The sequence below is a fragment of the Ruditapes philippinarum genome, unplaced genomic scaffold (genome assembly GCF_026571515.1).
Source record: "Ruditapes philippinarum isolate M1 unplaced genomic scaffold, ASM2657151v2 ctg986_1_1_1_1, whole genome shotgun sequence".
Classification (NCBI taxonomy): Eukaryota; Metazoa; Mollusca; class Bivalvia; order Venerida; family Veneridae; genus Ruditapes; species Ruditapes philippinarum.
Genome location: NW_026864627.1, coordinates 11056 through 31120, shown reverse-complemented (window position 1 = coordinate 31120; position 20065 = coordinate 11056). Strand labels below are relative to the sequence as shown.

Here is a 20065-nt window from a genome sequence, read left to right as displayed (position 1 = left end):
TCAATTTACCGAATGTAAGATATATAAAAATGTCCATCAGTATAAATATGTTGCAAATTTTTTTTATATATTAATATTCGCTCATCTCAATTAATTTTCATTTTGTGACCATTTCAATATAAAATGATAGATACATGTATATAATCTTTTTGCTTTAGAATCCTTGTGCAAACCAAGACTGCTCAAATGAACGAACTTGTGATACTTCCTCAGAGATATGCATGCACAAAGGTTAGTACAAGATTAACATGTTAGGGTATTTAGCTTGAGTACCAACATACCAGATCTTATTAGCAATCATTTAAAAGTATATCGATTGAAGCTACCTGCGATTAATGAATATTTCATGAGATATCATCTTACTTAAGAATGATTGGAAATCTATACCTTTATAAATTATCTTATGAAGCCAATTTCTTTACATGGACTGTATATCATTGGAACACTTAGCAACTATTTTTTATCTTGACTTTCTCCTTACCTTTCAGCCTTTCAATAAAGCCATGAACAGCATTTCACATGTCTCACCTTAATAGTTCAGTCTCTCTTTTTTTCTTTTCAAAATATTTGTTCCCTTATCGTTCTTAAAAATAACTCCACAAACATGTTTACGTTCTCGAAAGAGGAATGACATAAATGGATTATCAGTAGTACCAATAATATTTAGAACTGTCACGATTTAACGTTCGCTTTGTTTGGATGATTGTATAATAGCTAAATCATTAATTTACATTTCACTCTTATGATGTTCAGTGTTTATTTTTGTGCCCATTTGTTTATTATCCTCACACGTTTATTTGTCCCACTTACAAGAAAACTTCTTCCAAAATATCTAATTATATTTCGATAAATGTTTCTTGTTTGAATAAAAGTCGACATATTTAAAGAACATTACAGAACAACCGATTAAAAGTAGTTACTGCAAATATATATTGTCTCACTTTTATGACACAAGAATGCGTGGATGATGGGGTTTTGTTGAACGGAGAAATACAGGGAAACATGAAGCAAGTTGGAAGCAAAATAAAGTATAACTGTAACAGCGGACTGAATGTACGAGATAACAAGGAGAACGCTGAATGCTTGGCGAATGGTCAGTGGAGCCAAACAGCAGAATGTATATCAGGTTAGTGCGTCTACAATCATTTCTACTAACCATGCTTATAGAAAAAACGGACGTGCCAGCTTATCTTGGTCTGCATTTGTCTTGTAGGTTAGAGTCAGTTGCCGCTTGCAAGTTTAGGGCAACAATATCGATTCTTAATTTATAATATCAGGCTTCTCCTATAACCTTAGCAGCGAATGCTATTGTTAAGTAATTGTAAAATTGTTACAAAGTTGCGGTATGCAAAGAAAGGTCTTGGTGATAATTTGCTATCAGCAAAACCTTCTGATTCTCTTACAAAGAACGTAATAACGGTATCGCAAGCCTTAAGCACATGATGAATTTTCCCACTCAAGCTAAAAGTACGTTACGTAAGTGGAGAATAAAATACGGTTTTATGTTAAGTTCTGTGCATTTTTTTTTATAAACTTTTATATATCTTGTTATTTAAAAGCTTGGGGTAAAGGGTTACCCAAAATAGGCAAGGAAAATTGTTATTGATCAAAAAGGGGAAACTTAAAAAAGGGGCGTTAATTCCTGTGATCAGGGGAAACCAGGGGGACTCCGTCTATACGTTTACCTGTGTAAAAGGGATCAAGCACCGGGGGAACCCCGTCCCTGTGAACCTATTGGTTTTGTAACAAACCCCCCTTTTTTTTTTGCCTAAAATCGTAAATTTTAATAAAATTAATTTAAATAAAAATAAAAATTTTTTTAATAAAAACAAATTAAAACCTTTTACATATTTTAAAATTTAATCACTTTAAACTGATTTCAAAACTTTTCCCCCTTTCCCGCCGAAAAAATTTTTTTAATAGGGATTCTACATTTGAAAAACCGGGAAAAAGAAACACTTTACATTTTTGATTTCTTCACAACATCAAACAATTAACTCGGCAATCACAATTTACTGATGTAAATTCCAATAAATTTTTCATTTCAGTTTTGTTGGCAATCCTGATCCAATAAGCAATAGGTAACATTGTACTCACTGTTCCTGGCAGTTATAAGTATCTAGATACAGCAGACGTGACTTGCTCATCCGGGTACCAGCCAAATGAAAATTTAATAACTTGTAAAATTGACGGAAACTGGGACAACAGCAAGCTGTGACCGTATATGTAAGGAAGTGCTTTCGTATTTGTGAAATGAAAGAATTCTATTATTTTGTTTGTGTGTGTACAAGTCGTAAAGCTGGAGGGCAGTATGTTTTTTAAATAATTGTTCCCGGCTCAGATAGATCCGCATACGTATTCGGTTTGGTCTAAATACCAATATATCAAACAAAATTGAGAAAAACTACCTTTAATAAACATTTTTTTTACATTATAATCTTTCCTTTAAAACGGAAGAAGTATTTTGCGCATGTGCAGTCTGCGGATGGCAAAAGGCGATTCTGAAATAATAATTTTTATCGGTATCATACAATTAATTAAACAATTTGATCTAATCCATAGGATAAACAAACAGTTTATAAATTGTTTTTATATGAATAACTGATGTAAATGTGAATACAAATAATTTGAATATTTCTGCAAAAGTCGTTAAAGGTCGTCTTGTGCATTCGATATTTAAGAACCTTTGTCTACAATAATTATATATTAAAACCATCATGTACAATTAAGTGTTGTACTGTAATTTACGCATTTTTTAAAAATATATGAAATATAAAAATTTTGATGGGGAAAAAATAAAACCTTTTCCCCTAAGTTTTGCAATCCACCCAATTTTTAAAATTGATCAAATATCGGGGCCTACACAAAATTGTTAAAAAAAGGACATTTTCCTTTACCAAAAACATTTTAAAATTTTAAAATTTTTAAATTTTTTTGTTTTTTTTCCCTTGGTAATTTTTAAAGGGAATTAAAAACAATTTTACGTAAAAGTAAAAAGGGTCTCATTTTTTTTAATAAAATTTTTCCTTGCCCTTTAAATTTTCATTTTGGGGAAATCCTACCCGGGTAAGCAATGGTAAAATTCCCACTCACTGTCCCTTTGGCACCCCCCCCCAAAAAATTTTATCAAAAGAAAAAAAAAACGGGCCAGCCCGGACTTCTCTTTCCGGGAAACCGGGCAAACAAAATTTAAAAAATTGGGAAAAATTGATGGGAACTGGGAAACAGCAAGTTGTGACCGTATATGTAAGCAAGTGCTTTCGAATTTGTAAAATTTTTCATGAAAATAAAACTAAACGTATTTTTTATTCAAATTGCAGCCCCCTTACAATTAAATTCTTTCTGTTATAGTTTAAGGAATGAAGAAAAAAATGTTTTAATAATGTAATAAATTTCCAATTTTGTTTTTAAAGGGAAACCAAGAAAATAAATCTGAAAACTCATTTTCGCAGTTTTTTTAAATTCCCGGAAAAAGGGTTTTGTTAACAAGTAGAATTTTGTTTTGGGTTTGCAAGTGTGTTTTTTTCGATTTCCCAAAAATTTTTTTTTTCAAATTTAAAATTAAATTTAAGGGAAAAATTTTTTTTTTTTAAATTTCCAAAAAAAACAAAATTTTTAGACAAAACTGAAATTTAAATTTTAAAAATTTTTAAGGTTTTTTTAGCCAATTTTTCCGGGAAAAAATTTTTCTTTTTAACCCGCCCCAAAAAAGCAAAAAAAGGGGAATTGGCAAAACTCAAAAAATTCCCTTTTTTTTTGTAAACCGGGGGGAGCCCCAAAGCCGGGGTTTAACCAGGGGAAATTAGCGGGCTGAAATTTCAGGGTTTGATGCCGGGTTTTCCAAAAAAGCACTAGTTAATTACATGTCTGCGTCGGAAGCTGGATTTCAGAAAAGTTGTCCCTTGGTTTGTTTTTTAAAATTTTGGAAAATGAAAAAATTATTTTAAAAAATGAAAAATTTTCCCATTATATTTGTAAAAATTAAAAAAACAAAATAAAAAAACCGGAAATCATGATAAGACATTTTAAAAAAATTTGTTCCCCTTAAATGACCAAATTTACGTTTTAACCCAAACCGATTTTATCAAAAATAAAAAATTTTTTACATCACAATTTTTCCCTGTAAAACGGAAGTAACTTTTTGCTCACGTGCATTCTCCTATAAAAAAAATTTGTAAAAGAAATTTTTATCGGTATAAAAAATTTTTAATAAAAAATTTTTGATAAAAACCAAAGGAAAACGAACATTTTGGAAACTTGTATTTATATGATAACCCCGATGGAAGGTAAATTTTAAATGTATAAATTTTAATTTTTTTCAATTTTTTAGGGTTTTCAAATTTATTAAAGGGTGAAATTCGTTACGGGACAAGGGGAAACCTTCGTTTACAAGCTTTTCTTAAAAACCAATCTTTTTGCAATTTAAAATGTGCTTGAAGCGTCAAATCTAAAATATCTTCGTTAAAAATATTAAAAAAACCCGGTTTATTCCAAAAATTTTTAACCCCTTAATTAGGGGGTGAAAAAAGTGCTAGTCCCTTTTTTTCCCCAAATTACTTTCCTTACAAAGAAGGGTTTTCTTCCATATCAAAAAATGCCCTTTGGAAAAAACCCCTTAAAAATTTAAAAATAAAATTTAAAGCGGTTTGCTGGAACAAAACGAGATTTGAAAATTAAAAAAAAGATTAGGAAAATATTTAGATTATGATTTTGGGGATATCAAGATAAGTTTTTTCAAAACTATATCTTTTAAACTTTTGGAATAAGTATGTGAAAGGACAAAAAAGTAGCGGGGCACTTAAAAGATTTTACTTTTTAAATTGCTTAAAATTTTAAAAAATTGTTAAAAAAGTTTCAAAAGGAAATTTAAAACCCGGGGGAAAAAACCTGAAATTAAAGGGACCTTGTACATGTATTATCATGTGTAAACCTTTTCAGAATTATGTACTCATGTACTTCGTTATAAAAGTCAAGGTAACCTGAAACTAAATAAATGACCTTTCCCATTTTTAAATCAAGTGAAAACCCTTTTAAAAAAAGATTCTTATGCTCCGAAAAAATTGTTTACTTTTCTTTTGCCCAAAAGTATTTTTCTTTAAAAAACTTTAAAATTTTTTGTTTTTGGAAATTTTGTTTAACCCTTTTACCGGGGAAGAAAAAAAAACCAATTAAACATTTTTTTCAAAATTAATTCCCCAGTTTTGGGATTTTTTTAAAATTTTTTTTGGAAAGGGTCTTTTTGATTTTTATTAACGTTTTTTTTAATTTATTAGAAAAGAAAATTGCCCAAAAAATTTAAATACCGACATTTTTACAAAACTTTTATCTCTTTTTGTTTTTAAAGGGTTTGGCCGGGTGGGCAAGGGGGGAATTTAAGAAAAAAATTTGGGTTTTATCATCTTCATCGAAATCTTTTGGAAACCCTTGGGCCACAAAGAAATATAAAATAAAATAAAAAGAACGGAAAAAAAATTGAAAAATTTTTAAAGACCCCGGTTTTTTGGGGCCTTTTAAATTCTTTTTTTTGGGTTTTGTTTTTTTTTTGGGAAAAAAGTTTTGCGGGTTTAATATTATTTAAAAACTTTGTTCTACTACCTTACGTGGAATTATTTTATATTTTTTTTTCCTATATCACAGAGCTTACCTCGGTAAATTTTAGGCTTTTAATTTTTAGGTTGGGGGTAAAAAGTTTTTTCTATACCCGTTTTTCGCTTTCCAAAAAATATTTCTCCGGGTTTATTTTAAATTAAAGGGCCGCAAACTTTAAAAAAGGTTTTTTTGAATTTAATGCGTTTTAACTTTATCCCATAGTGGCGACTCATATTTTATGCCAGAAAACAAAATAAATTAAATAAATAGTAAAAAATGAGAATTAAAGATGCTTTCAAACCCCGATTTAAAAATTTTTTAAGTGTTATTCTAACCCCGGTACACCCTTTGGGAAATATCAAAGGGCAAGTTAAATGTTAAAGGTTCCCCCGGTTAAAAAACTGTCAACGATGGGATAAAAAATTTTTTCCCCACTAAATTTTGGGAAAAAAAACTTCAATATTATCCAGAAAATAATTGGGCAGAAAGGGCCCGCAATTATTGTAGAAATCCGGAAATTTATCATCAAAAAAACCATTTGGGGTTTCACAACAGATCCATTTAAAAAAGGGAATAAATTTTGCTGTAGTTTTCCCTTTTTTAAATTAATTAACGTGGTTTAAAAAGCAAGTGAGCCCCCAGAAATGTAACGTTTTTCCCTTTTTTTTTGAGAAAAAAAAAATTTAAAAAGGTTTACAATTTTTTAGTAAAAAAAATTTAAAAGCCCATTTTTAATGATTAAATGCTAAAAGAAAAATTTCAAAGTGGAAAAAAAATTAAATTTGGGAAAAAAAGTATTTTTTTCTTTCTGTATGATCAAAAAATTTATATAATTGTTAAAAGTCAAAAAAAGTTTTTATTTTCAACTGGTACTTTTGAAAATGTTTAAAAGGGATTAAAAAACAAATGAGCTTTTTGAGAAGAAAATACAAAAAATGTCAAAAGGTTGGCTTGAATTTGGGATTTTAAAAATTTTAAAGCTGGTTTTCCAAATGAAACCCAAAAAGGGATATAATTTCCCTGTTTCATTTGTTTTTTAACAAATTTCCCTTTTAAAACCCGTATGACAAAATTTCAATTTAATTAAAAATAAAGTATACCTATGGCGAAATTTGACAAATTAAAAATAGCAAATTTAAAAAGGGTTTTTATTTTTTTATACACAAGTATTTGATGATTGTAGTAATGGACGTATTGTAAATTACTCATGTACAGGTTTTTTATGTTTTAAAGTTTTAACCCAAAGGGGCTACTTATTATAAATTTTTAAAAATTTTTTTTATTTTTTAAAAAAGAGAGGGTTTCCCGCTTTTCCCAAATTTTGAATAAAAAAATGTATAAAACCCCCCAAAAAATCAGGGAAAATTAAACAGGTATATTAAACCCGTCCAATTTGGGTCAAAGTTCATTTTTTTTGACCTTTTTCAAAAATTTTGGGAAAAAATGTAAAATACAAACTTTAACCCGAAAAAAAAGGCTTTAACCCAAAGACAAACAAAGGGCCCCGGGGAAAATAGTCCCCCTTTTTTTGGGCCGGCGATTTTTTCTTTTTGTATGTAAATTTAAAAAATTTTTTCTAGCCAACCGTTTTAAAAGCCATTTGTCCCGATTCTGTTTTCGGATTCGATTTTTCCCAACTTAAAGATAATTTTCGTGCCAAAAAATCGGTTTTAAAGTTTTTACTGGTTTTTTAAGGTGTGTTTTTTCAAAACAAACTCCCTTTGGGGGCGACTCCATTTTTAAAAAGGGGAAAGTGAAAAAATTTCCCTGATCCTAATAATTTCATGAGATACTTGCCGTTTTTAGGTTTTTCCCTAAAAATAAATATAGAAATATAAAAAATGTGTCAATATAGAAAAAAATTTTTAAAATAAAAGAAAGGGAGTTTTTTACTATTAACCCGGGAAAAAGGTTTTTTTTTTAAATTTTTTGGAAAACCCTCTATTTACACTTTTGGGGTCGGGGGAAAAGAAAAAAAGGGAAATAAGTAAACCCATTAAAAAAGCGATAAAAACACCTATCGACAAATTTACCTTGTTGATGGGAATGCCCCATTACTTTATTTTCCCCCTTGGGGACGATTTAAGAAAAAAATATCCCTTTCTTGATAAACAGTTAACTCAACCAAAATAATAATGTATGCAGGATAAGATCTAGGTTAGAAAAGGTCCTAAAATCCTAAAACAATTTTTTTGAACAAACGGTGGTTTCGGGGGCTGCATTTTTTTTAAGTGTTGCAATTTTTGTTTTTTGCAGATTGGGCCCTTTTAAAAGGTTAGTCAAAAACTTTTATAAAGTTTTTTTAAACCCAAATTTTTTTACAGCATTCTTTCTGGCTTTTAAACCTTCCCTGTTGGGAAAGAAAGGGGATTTTGTCATTGCCCCCGTATAGGAACCCATGTAAAAACCCAGGCTAATTTTCTGGTAGGTCAATTTTTAAAACCCCCAAAACGGGCACTAAAATCGTAGGCAAACAAAAGTTTTGTCCCCCCAAACATTGGGGGAAAAGGGTGATCTCCAGAAGGTTTTGAAAAACAACAATATAAAATTTAACTAAAATAATAAATTTAAAAATTTAGACTTTGGGTTTTATTAAGTCTGTTATGAGAGATAATGTTAAAAAGGGCAAAATCTCTCAAAAAGGGGGCTTGCGGAAAATTTTTTCAACCCAAACGAAAAAATTGAACCCAGGGGGCGAAGGGAAACTTTTTTAAATACACAGAATTTAATTGATGTTTTAAAAAGAAAGAAAATTTGAAAAAGGGGAAAAGTTCCCAAAAGGAATTTTTAAATTAAAAATTTAAGAAAATTCCGGGTTTCGGGGTTTAATTAAGTCTGTTCCACCCAAAATTGTTTCCCCCCCTTTTCGTTCCGCCAAAAAACCGCCCTGTGCCCCAACCCCCCTAAACATAAACCCCTAAAACAAAATTAGTCAACTGTTTTAGTCCCAATACCCCACTCAAACCCAAAAAACGAAAAAGAAAAATAAACTTTCCTTCAATAATAAAAATTTACTTATTCCTTAAAAAATTTTTTAATGAATTTTAAAAAAAAACTCACTTATTAAAATAGTTATCAAAAATCACTAATAAACTTAAAAAAATTTTTCCCCATCACTCACCCCCTCACTCACTCACTCACGCCACTCATCACTTAAACCCCTCAAATTTACTCACTCACTCACCCCAATCAAACCCAAATCCTCAAACTTTTTTCCCCCACTCACATCATTTAAATCACTCCCCAAACAATCAATCAATCCGGGTTTCCCTTTGTAAAAAGGGAAAAAATTTAAATGAATGTTTTACCGAACAAAAACATCTACTTAATTAAAAAAAAATTTAAGGCAAAAAAATCCTTAAAAAATTTAACAAACCCAAAATTTTTATCAAAAATTAAAAATTAAAAAAAAAAAGAAAACAAAATAAATGAAATTCGAGAAAAATTTAAAATTTTTACAATTTTTCAATATTAAAACATAATAAGGCCAAACGGAAAAGTTTAAAGGGTCCTTTAAATAAATGAGATTTAATTTTGAAAACGACTTTAAAAAAATTTGGGAAATTTAATTTTTTTTAGAAGTTTAAAAAAAAAAATCATTTTTTCTTTTTAAAAAAAAGAGAAAAAAAGTGTTTTTTTTCCCCGCTTAATTGGAAATTTTTTCAAAAACCCTTTTTAAAACTTTTATTTTGAAAAAAAAATTTGCCTAGACAAAATAAATTAAGCAATTTTTTTAAAAAAATGAAAAAAATGGGCTGGTTTTTTGAAAAAAAAGTTTAAATTTTTTTTAAAAAAATCTAATAAACGAAAAAAAATCAAATTTGCTTCAACCTTTATGATCGAAACCCAAATTTTGGGTTCCCAAAACTTTTCCAAACCGGGGGAAAAAGTAAATATACATTTTTTAAAAATTTTTTAGCAAATGAGCCCAAAAAAATAGAAAAAATAGGATCGGGAAAAATTTAAAAAGAGAAAAAGCGCAAGGGGAATTAAAATTTGAAAAACCAAAAGGGAAAAAAAAAAAACGAAATTTGGGGGGAAATCCGGTAAAAAGCTGGGTCGCAACAAGGGAAAAATTTTTTTTAAAGCGCCTTTTTTCTTTTTTAATGGGGGAAAAGTGATGGGCTTTTAAAAAAAGATGGAAAAATTTTAAAAAAAATCCCGAAAAATTTTTTAAAAAAAATAAAATCCCTTAAAAATTTGGGGCAAGTTTTTAAAAATTTTAAAAAGGAAAAAAAAAAGTAGGATAGGGAAAAAATTAAAAAAATTTTTTTTTTTTAAAAACTTTAACCCTTTTAAATTTTTTAAAATTAAAGATTTCTGCTCCATTGGGGCCCGGGAAAAAGGTTTTTTGTTAAAAATATTTTATTAAGATTATTTTAATTTGTATATTCATGGTTTACGGGGTGGGCTTTTAAATTTTTTTATAGTCCCCCGAAAAGCAGTTTTCCTTAAAAATTAAAAAACTTTTTGTATTTTCCCGACAAATGGGGTATTTAAAATGAAACAAAAATTTTCAAATTTTTTGGTTTTTTTTTTGTATTTTTTTATTTCTGAAAAAACGTGCATTTGTTTGTCCCTTTAAAAAATAATGAAAAAAGGGGTAAAAATTTAAAATTTTGGAAAATAAATTTTAAAAATTTAAAAAGCCCTAAAATTTAAAAACCAAAGGTTTTAATTTTTAAAAGGTGTTTTTCATTACCCGGGTTGTGGAAAAATGCGGACTTTCGCCAAAACTGTGCGTCTTTTCAAATTTTAAAAAAGGGAAGACTGGTTTTTGTGAAATTTTTTCTTCCGGCCCGAAAAAAGGGGAATTTGGGAAAATTAAGGTTGTTTATTCATTCCTGCCCTCGGGAAAAACGATTAAAAAAGGTAATTTTCTTTTAAATTTCCCAAAAATGTTTTCCCTTTTTTTTTTGGGAGAAATTTTATAAATAAACCAAACTTTTTTAAAATTTTTTTGGTTTTAAATTTTTTGGAAAATTTTGTTAAAATTTTTCAAATTTAAAAAGAATGTTTTTTTTGTGTTTTTTCCAAAAAAAGCCTTTTTTAAATTCATTTTTTTAAAATTTTAAAATTTTTAATTTTTTAAAACTTAAAAAATTTTTTAAAACCCCCAAATTTAAAAAAATTAAAATAAATAAAAAAAAAACAGCTTTTTTGAAAATTTTTTAAAGATTTAAAAAAAAATAAAACAACAGCAGCCAGGAACACAAAAATAAAACCCCCCAAAACAAAAAACAACAAAACCCAAAAAAGTCTTTTCAAAAGTTAAGAAAGGCCTCCAAAAAGTGAGATTATGATGTGTAAGTTTGGGTTTATTTTAAAAAACCCATTAAAAAGGGTTTAACTTAAAAACAATTTTTTTTACAAAAGATAAAAAACGCCCTTTTTTTGCCAACCTTCTCATAAATTTGGAAATTTTTTCTTGGCGAAAAGTAAAACTTCTCGTCTTTTTGTAAAAATTCGTCTTTTGGGAAAAAAACTCCCAAATAAAAAACTTCAAAAATTTTTGAAAAAAAAGTGTCCCAAAAATGTCAAAAAAAAGTTCTTTTTCTTTGTGGAAAAAAAAAAAAAACAATTTTTTTTGTGTTAAAAAACATTTTTAAACAAAAACGAAACAAAAAAACCGCCCTCTTACAAATATGGTTTGCACTAAAAAGAGGCCATTTTAACGTTTCCGGGATGTTTCAAATATACTTTTTGGTTTTTATATATTGTTATAAAGAATTTTGGGCATAATGTTTAAATTTTTTTTATGCTTTGATTGTGTACTTTCCCAATGTTTAAAAACTTTTGAAAAAATCTTCCTCTGGATAAAAAAGGGAAAGGGTTTTAGTGGGTGCAAAAAATCTTTTTTTTTTTTTCGGAATCAAAGACCTTGGGATTTAAAAAGATTGCCTTATTACTTGGTTCCTTCCATGAAAATTTTAAACGATCAATTTGTAAATATTCTTGTCATTGTTTTACGGGTTAAAAACCCTTTTTGTAAACCCGGTTTGGTTTTTTTTTAGATGTCTGTGTTTTTGTTTTATTTTTTACCCGCAAAGAAAAACAAAACGGTTTTTTCAATCGTCTTGCCCTCTTTTCAATGATTATAAGAACTGCCTTTTTTACCTTTTTTTTTTTAGACAAAAGTTTTTTTTTGGGAGAGTTAATTTTTTTTGGAAGTTTTGTTACCCAAAAATTTGGTTTTTTTTTAATTTTAACCCTTTTATTTGTAATTTAAAATTATCTTTTTTTTTTCTTTTGGATCAAAAGTTAGTGGATTACCTTTCCCAATTTCTTTTCTTTTTTTCATTTGTTTAGTTTATCTTTAAATAATTTATTTTTTGTTCGAAAAGTGTCGGAAAATTTAATTTAAAAGTTTTTTGAAACCTTTCCCAATTTGTTTCCCGGACCCAACCCGTACCAAGCAAAAGAAATGTAAAGTTTCCCTTTCTCAAAGAAAAAAAATTTGCCTACGGGTTTGAAATTTTCATTAGACCACAAACCCCTTACTAGGTTCCCCATACCAAAAAAATCAACCTGTCTTTATTATTTTTCGTGTTTTTTTTGTAATAATCAACCCTTTTAAACATTCCCAAAAAAAAAATAAAGAAAAAAGGGTTTTCCCCCTTTCCCCCCCCAAAAAAGAAAAAAAAAAAGAAATAAGGTGATAATAAATATTTTTAAAAAAAAATGACAAAAAACAGTAGCGAGTGAAAGGGGAAAAAAAAACAACAATCCCCTGTTGTAATTCACTTTTTTTCTTATTAAAGAAATTTTTTATTATATACCTGTAAAGTTTTTTTTTTACATTTTTTTTGCATGTAAACTACATTACACGTTATTGTTTTTTACATTCATGTGTTAAGGGAAAACGACCCAAAGGGGTTTAATGAAAGGGTTTTTACAATTGATCTTATTTACCCGTGCCAGTAGCAAAAAAAACCCCATCGAGTCAAATACAAGTTCCAGATCAAAGAATTTTCTTATCCAAAAACCCTATCATTATATTCCGTTAAAAAGCCCTTAAAGTAGTAAATTAGGTAATTTGGGTTTTAAAACCCCTGTAATGCAAAATTTTTAATAAAAACATAAAAAAATAATTTTTTTTTTTCAAAACTTTTGTTTTTTTTCAGAAAAAATTTTGTTGCTTTTTGTTTTGCCTTTTGTTAAAAGTTCCCTTTAAAACCCGCGTAAAAAAACGTCAGTTTTATAACGTTGTATTGACGTCGTTACCATGTAACTATGTAAAACATGTAACTTAACATTTCAGCTAAAATTTTAACTAATTTTTTTTGGCTTTTTTTCCCCAAAAAAAGAAAGTGACGCCCCATGCTTAAACAACGTTTAAAAATTTTTTTCTCGCAATAAAAATTAAAATTTTCAAGGTTCAGGCCCCAATTTTTTCGATATAACCCTTTATTTATAGGTTTAACCCTAACAAAACCCAAAACAATTTAATTTTTTTAACATTCACAACGTAATTATACATTAAAGAAAAATGTTCTTTGTCTTAATTTTAAAAATGGGATGATTAGTCCGGGGAATTTTTTTTTCTTTAAAGGAATGTAAATGGATAAATTGTTAAGAAAAGCAAATGGGAATCTATAAAGGGGGGCAAAAAACGGGGGGAAAAAAAATGAAAAAAGCTGCCGGAAATGAGTTTGATTTTTATCTGTTTTGGGGCATTGTTTAAAAGCAAGGTACCACCAAACCCCAAGCTCCGGCTTAAAAAACCAAATTGGGTTTTCCCAAAATGATCAGCAGTTAAATTTTAAATGGCAAGCAAAATTTTTTCCGTTTTTTTGGAAAAGTCCCTTGAAAATTAAAATCTATGGAAAAAATAAGAAAAAATTCAATAATTTTAAGAAAATAAATTTAAAAATTTGCAAATACCTTTAACCCCTCAACTTTTTTAATTTTTTTTTAAAACCGGAATTTGGAAGGGGGCCCCTTTTTGAAATTTCCAAAAAATTTACAAATTTGCAAAATTTTTTTCATTAATAAAGGAAATTTTAAAAAATTTAATTTTAAAAAAAGAATTAGATTTGTTTTTAAAATTTTTTTAGTGTCTTACTTTTCCCTTTTTTTTTCTTTTTTTTCTTAACCCTTTTCAAAAAAGTTACATTCCCCTTTTTTCTTGGCTTAGGGGGGTTTTTGTTCAAACCCCAAAGAATGGCCAAATCGCCCCTTTGGAACCCCAAGGGAAAGTAATTTAAAAGTTAGGGGCCCAAAAATTATTTTTTTAAACAAAACCCACGGAAAAAATTTTTGGGGAAAAAAGGGTTTTTTCCTTTAAGGCCAAAAACAAAAAAAACGAAAAGGATATAAGGGAAAAAGGTTTTTTAAAAAAAATAAAAATTTTTTTTTAATTTAACAAAACCCAATTTAGTTCAGGTTTTAATGAAAGTTGGGGAAAAATCGGGGTTTTTACATTTTTTTTAATTTTTTTAAAAAAATTAAAAAGTGGAGTTTCTCTCCTGGACTTTTTTCCATAGGGTAAAAACTAAAAAGAAAAACATAATCAATTTACCGAAAATAGTAACTTTATCAATTTGAATATATCTTTCAATCGCATCAGACTTTATCATACTGACCATGGGATTGGATTCTGTGTCCGCTTTCGATACATGCAAAGAAGTCACATTTATAACAAACCCTCTGCCGTCATACATGAAAGGAAAAGTCAAGATAAGATTATTAGATTGTCTATACATATTTTGTTTCAGCTCAGTCATTATCTCTTTCTTGTTTGTTTTCTTTTTCTTTCAATAAATCATTTTCAAAAGAAAATTACATATTCTCTCTCTCTTTGCTTTAGGATCCTTGTGCAAACCAAGACTGCTCAAATGAACGAGCTTGTGATACTTCCACAGGGACATGCATGTACAAAGGTCAGTACCAAATATTTAGCTAGAACACACACAACGGATATTATTAGAAAGGGTTTTCTAGCAACACTTTCTTCATAAAGTATATCAGTTAAATAGTGGATATTTAATGAGTGTAGTTTAATACCAAATTTCAACGAGTTGCGCCTATACTCGTAGTGTAACGCTAACATTAGCGTGCTTTAACGCTATATTTCTATATAGCGCAAATGACGTCACGTCAAAGTGTTATTACACTAGTGTAATATTATCGTTTTTATTAAATGGCTTTATTACACTCCCGCGCCGCGTTTTATGTGATAAAGGTTTTTACGATAATAAACATTTTTTGAGATATTTGACAATACCTACATCTTATTTAAGGATTTATGATGTAGAATCTATTGAATGACTGGACCAGTTCATACACTTTATATCTTTATTTATTATATATTATGTGGATTGTTTTCTCTCCTAGGACTGTATTTCATTACAACTGATTGTCACTGAACATTCAGTGGTGTCAAATCTGACTTTGAATATAATTTTCAGTCTGGAATGATTTAAAAAAAATCTTTTATCTTCTTTTAGAACAACTCTTTTTTCTTTAAAGTTTTCCTACCATTATGCAAACATGTGCCCACAATGGGTTCTCTATAAGCAGTTAAAAGCGCTTTATGTCAAGGTTGCAAAGGTTTTTTTGTTTAACGTTGTGAAAAAATATCAAACGTCTGTGTACATTACGACTGCCATCAATAATTATAAAATTACTCAAGTAATGCCAATAATATTGAAATATCAAAATCAATTGAAGTTTCAAAATATCATTTTATGAAGTTCTTTTTGTTCACTCCCCTACAAAATATGCTCATAATTAGCTGAAAATGGTAAGCAAATAACCTGGTACTAGTTGACACGATAGTGATAAAGGTTAGTCGTATATACCTTTTTTGCTCTAATGGTGAATTAACAGTCTATTTTCAATCCTTACAAACAAATTATACCAATATATTCTTCATATTTAAATTAACGTCATCGTGTTAAATGACTGTCTGAGGACAATTGATTTCTAGTAGTTTCATTACTATTACAACTTGTTTCATGTATATGGCACCAGAATGTGTGGATGATGTGGTTTTGTTGAACGGGGAAATTCTTGGAAATATGAAACAAGTTGGCGGAAAGATAAAATATATCTGTAACAGCGGACTGAATGTACGAGATAACAAGGAAAACGCTGAATGTTTGGCGAATGGTCAGTGGAGCCAGACAGCAGAATGTATATCAGGTAACAGCATCTAAAAATCAGGGTAAAAGTATAAAACATCAATTCCCAAATAAAGCAGCTCAATTAAAGAAGCTCCAAAAGTCTAAAATAATAAGATTTGAAAACCTTACATAGATCAACTGGGGCACTTTAAACGGACACGTATAATATAGCAATATATTCAAAATTAAATAAAAAACGATATTTGATTCTTTATCCATTTCTACGTTAGTAAAAGAGCATTGAACCCTATAGAGTAGTTGATTCATGATATGTTATGTAATTTATTTATCCTTGTTTTTAACAAAGGTTGCGGCGAAGTACCAACCATAAGCAATGGATATATTATCATAGACACAGTGGACATAAACAAGGCGTTAATAACCTGTGATCCAGGGTACCAGGCGAATCCGTCTAGTACGATCTTCTGTGTACAGGGGTCCAGCACCTGGGGAGGCCCGTCGTGTGAAACTATTGGTACTGTAACTACCTCATATTTTCTCTGTATACGATCGTCATTTATATAAAAAGCGTCATTTTGATAAAAATAAATCAAACATCCCCTTCTATTAAAAATGTATTAGGGCTACATAGAACTCATGATAAAGACAAATCCTTTATTCGAAAACATGCTTTAATATGATCAATAAGTTTGCTAACTTTGGAAAAGAAACACTTTTAATATTACATTTTATCCTTCCTCCTAGTGATTATTGATAAAACAGCAATCAAACTATATGCGTGTTGCGTGTTATTTCCTATTCCTATTTCCGTGTCTTTTTCAGTTTGTGGCAATCCTGATCCAATAAGCAATGGTAACATTGCACTCACTGTACCTGGCAGCTATAATTATCTAGATACAGCAGACGTGACTTGCTCATCCGGGTACCAGGCAAATGTAAATCTAATAACTTGCAAAATTGACGGGGACTGGGAAACAGCAAGTTGTGATCGTATATGTAAGCAAGTTCATTCGTATTTGTAGTTTTTATGTAACCAAATAACGTCCTTCTTCTGTTCTGAAATCATGGTTCGAGAATTGATAAAACCTAGCACTGTGTACATCAATATTCGTTTATTTAGTCATATTGTCAACACCTGTAAAAATTTAGTTTTTAGTTTGAGGTTATGAATGTAAAATATAAAAAATGTTTCTGATGATGTAATTGAAGTTTGATTCACGGAACCAAGAGAATTTACCTGAAAACTCATCTCTTTTGCAAACTTTTATTTAGGTACAAGTCGAGTGTTTGGATGAACATATGTTCATGGATGTTTACGTTCGATTCTAAACAAATCATTGATTAAGAATATCATGTATACATGCCGATTAATTTAAAATGTTTGTGTGAAATGGATATCTTATATTTCGACAATAAGTTTCAAATAGAAAGATATGATACGTTATTTAATGTTCAAAAGCTGTTAGTTATCTAATTTCTTCAATTTCCAATCAACATCCCAAATATGGATATACATGTATGTTTTGCATGGTCTTTAAATATCAATCTAACCCTTACCACTGTTTAATTTGATAAGTTAAGTTATATATTTCAAAAGCGTGCGGAAGTCTGCCGACTATAGCACATGGAGTCGCTAGTCTATCTGTACCGGGAGCAAGCCAGTACCAGGATACTGCTGTAGTCACGTGTGATGCCTGGTTCCAAACAAGCACTAGTCTAATTACATGTACAGCGTCTGGAAGCTGGACTTCAGCAAGTTGTACTGGTTTGTTTATTTTTTTAACCTTTAAAATGACATACATAATGAATGTTGACGAATTGTGAAAGAAATGACATTTTGTACAGTTACTGTCTTATTAATGAATTGAGCAAAGCAATTGCTTTTAGTTTGTTTTAATTGGTTTTACGGCACAGCAACACAATTTTGGTCGTATGTCTCGAAAATATGATTTTGGCTTACCTCGGGTATTACAAACTTAATACTAAGTGTCAAAACCACCTCACCAGCAGGAGGTAAAAGATTTATAGAATCCAGTAATTCGAACCCATTGGGTCACGCACGGATAAACGGTGGCTGCAATTCTAATGACTCAACACTTCCAAAAGGCAACCCCTCAGAGAAGCGACTTAATCATTGCATTATGTAAAGTAAAACATATAAAAACACTCTTTTAAGACGTGCCTTACGTTTTCGTTTCCCTTATATATCAAATTATTACCTATAGATGAACTACTCACTGTGTAATTTTCTGTAATGTAACTATTCATTTTATGTAATGCTATGGTTTCAAGACGATAATGACATCAATAGAAATATACGTACAAACCTTCGGATATTATTGTTTTCCAGGTAGTTAAGCTTTTATATAAGTATTTTGTGAAAACTGATAAATTCAAGCAGTTTACATTAATCTAAATATCTGATTGAAGAAATGTTCACATAAAAATCATACAAATAAATGATCTTTTTTATATATATACATAGATTCAAGATTATTCGGAGAGCAGCTCAAATTTGATTTAAAGCTTTCATAAGAATCAAAATTAAAGAAACATCTGAGCTTTTCAATGTTACCACATCAGATTTATATTTTACAGATGTTATGTGCTACACAGGTACACCTTGGCAGTATCAAGGACAAGTAAGTGTTACGTTTTCCGGTAGAACGTGTCAGCGATGGGATACAAACACACCGCATCAAGTATTGGAAACATATCTTCAATATTTTCAAGGGAACACACTGTCAGAGGCCAGTAATTTTTGTAGAAATCCGGCAGCAGGATCAGACAATCCATGGTGTTACACAACAGATCCATCGGTAACATGGGAATATTGCGCTGTGGTTCCTTGTTAAATTAATGGTCTTAAAAAGCACATGAAGCCACAGATATGATTACGCTTTTCTTTCTTCTGAGGAAAAAGAAAATAAATTGTTTTCAATTATTCTCAATTTTTTAGTACTATAGATTAAGAACCAGTTTGATGATTAAACGCTTAAAAAAGAATTCGATGTCAAATTATTCGTCATAAATTATAGTAATTTAACCATTGCTTATCATTTCGAAAATGGAGCGGGACATTACAAAAAAAGCTTTAAAAAAAACACAACTAAAAATGTCATGGGGGGCTTGATTGGCATTTAAATGTTTTATGTTGGCTTTTCCAAATGATCCAAACAGGTATATGTGTCATTTTTCAGTTTGTTTTATTATTCCAATTCCAGAATGACATGATAAATGTAATTACATTGCGAAAATTAACAATGACATAGAAAGTTAACACAGATCTATAAATAACATTTTCATATAATTTTACTTTAGAAGCACATTGTCGAATCTACCATTTACTTTCAATGATTGTGATATATTAAATGTTGAAATCTATGTGTTTTCTCTTCTTAACATTGAAGAAAGTTTGATTGTTGACATTTCATTTTATTACTTAGACCAGTTATTTCCCTTTCATGTTTAAACGCCGTGACAAGTTTTCTTCTTTAAAAAGGCGCATGCGAGAGGTCTTTTTGCTGCTGTAGAAGATTTGTTAAATTCGAAAATATTTGGGGATATTTTGGCATAAACGACATAATGAATGGTTTTAAATGGTTATAAATTACAATTATTTAACAAAATAGAATTTATTATTATATATTGAATATAGTATCATAATGAAAATTTTATTTACACTTCATTTTTTTTTTCAAGAATGTTTTGAATGATTATATGACATTTTTTCTTGGCGCATTTGGGGTACTTTTTCTAAAAGGGAACAATTTATGTTATGTCATCAAACTAAATTTAAAATAATTGATATACACATGTATATATATTAAAAGAAGTATCAAAATAAAAGTTTTTAATAGAATTCAATAAGCACATTTTCGGTTAATGTTTTGGTAAGTATATGAAAACATTTCCTATACATTTTCCAAATCGGGCATAAAGTTAGTTAATCAAACAATTTAAATCCCATATTACATAAAAAATGTTTATAATATTTGATTGGAATATAAAGCTGTATGCCTCCAACCACAATATTTGAGGAAAATCTTGAGTAATTTTTGCGCCAAAAATCTCCGTTGCGTTATTCAGTCATACCGGTTCAAACATTTACGGAGTAGCACAATTTTGGTACACGGTTCACTCGGTCATATAATAGTGCATGGTGATATTGTACCACTAATGTTCACTGTTACTATTTATCGGAACATGAATAAGTAAAACGCTATTTAGAAAACAATACGATAATCGATTTAAACAATATAAAAGATTAAAACGGAATGAAACATACACATAGCGCTAAGTAACGTAAATGATATTTTCCGATTTTTCTATGTACCGATTTGTTCACTTAGGTGTTAATGTTTCTTTTAAGTTAAGTTTTTTTGAAA

General features: G+C 29.3%; 1 protein-coding gene across 1 annotated transcript; it reads left to right on the top strand.

Moving 5' to 3' along the window:
- Positions 1–1051: 1051 nt before the first annotated feature.
- Positions 1052–19051, top strand: LOC132726318 (sushi, von Willebrand factor type A, EGF and pentraxin domain-containing protein 1-like). The gene is made up of 7 exons (XM_060711626.1): positions 1052–1126; positions 14399–14471; positions 15565–15735; positions 16024–16191; positions 16500–16673; positions 17275–17442; positions 18276–19051. The coding sequence occupies exons 1-7, from the start codon at positions 1052–1054 to the stop codon at positions 18530–18532; spliced, it is 1086 nt and encodes a 361-aa protein (XP_060567609.1). The 3' UTR covers positions 18533–19051.
- Positions 19052–20065: the final 1014 nt, after the last annotated feature.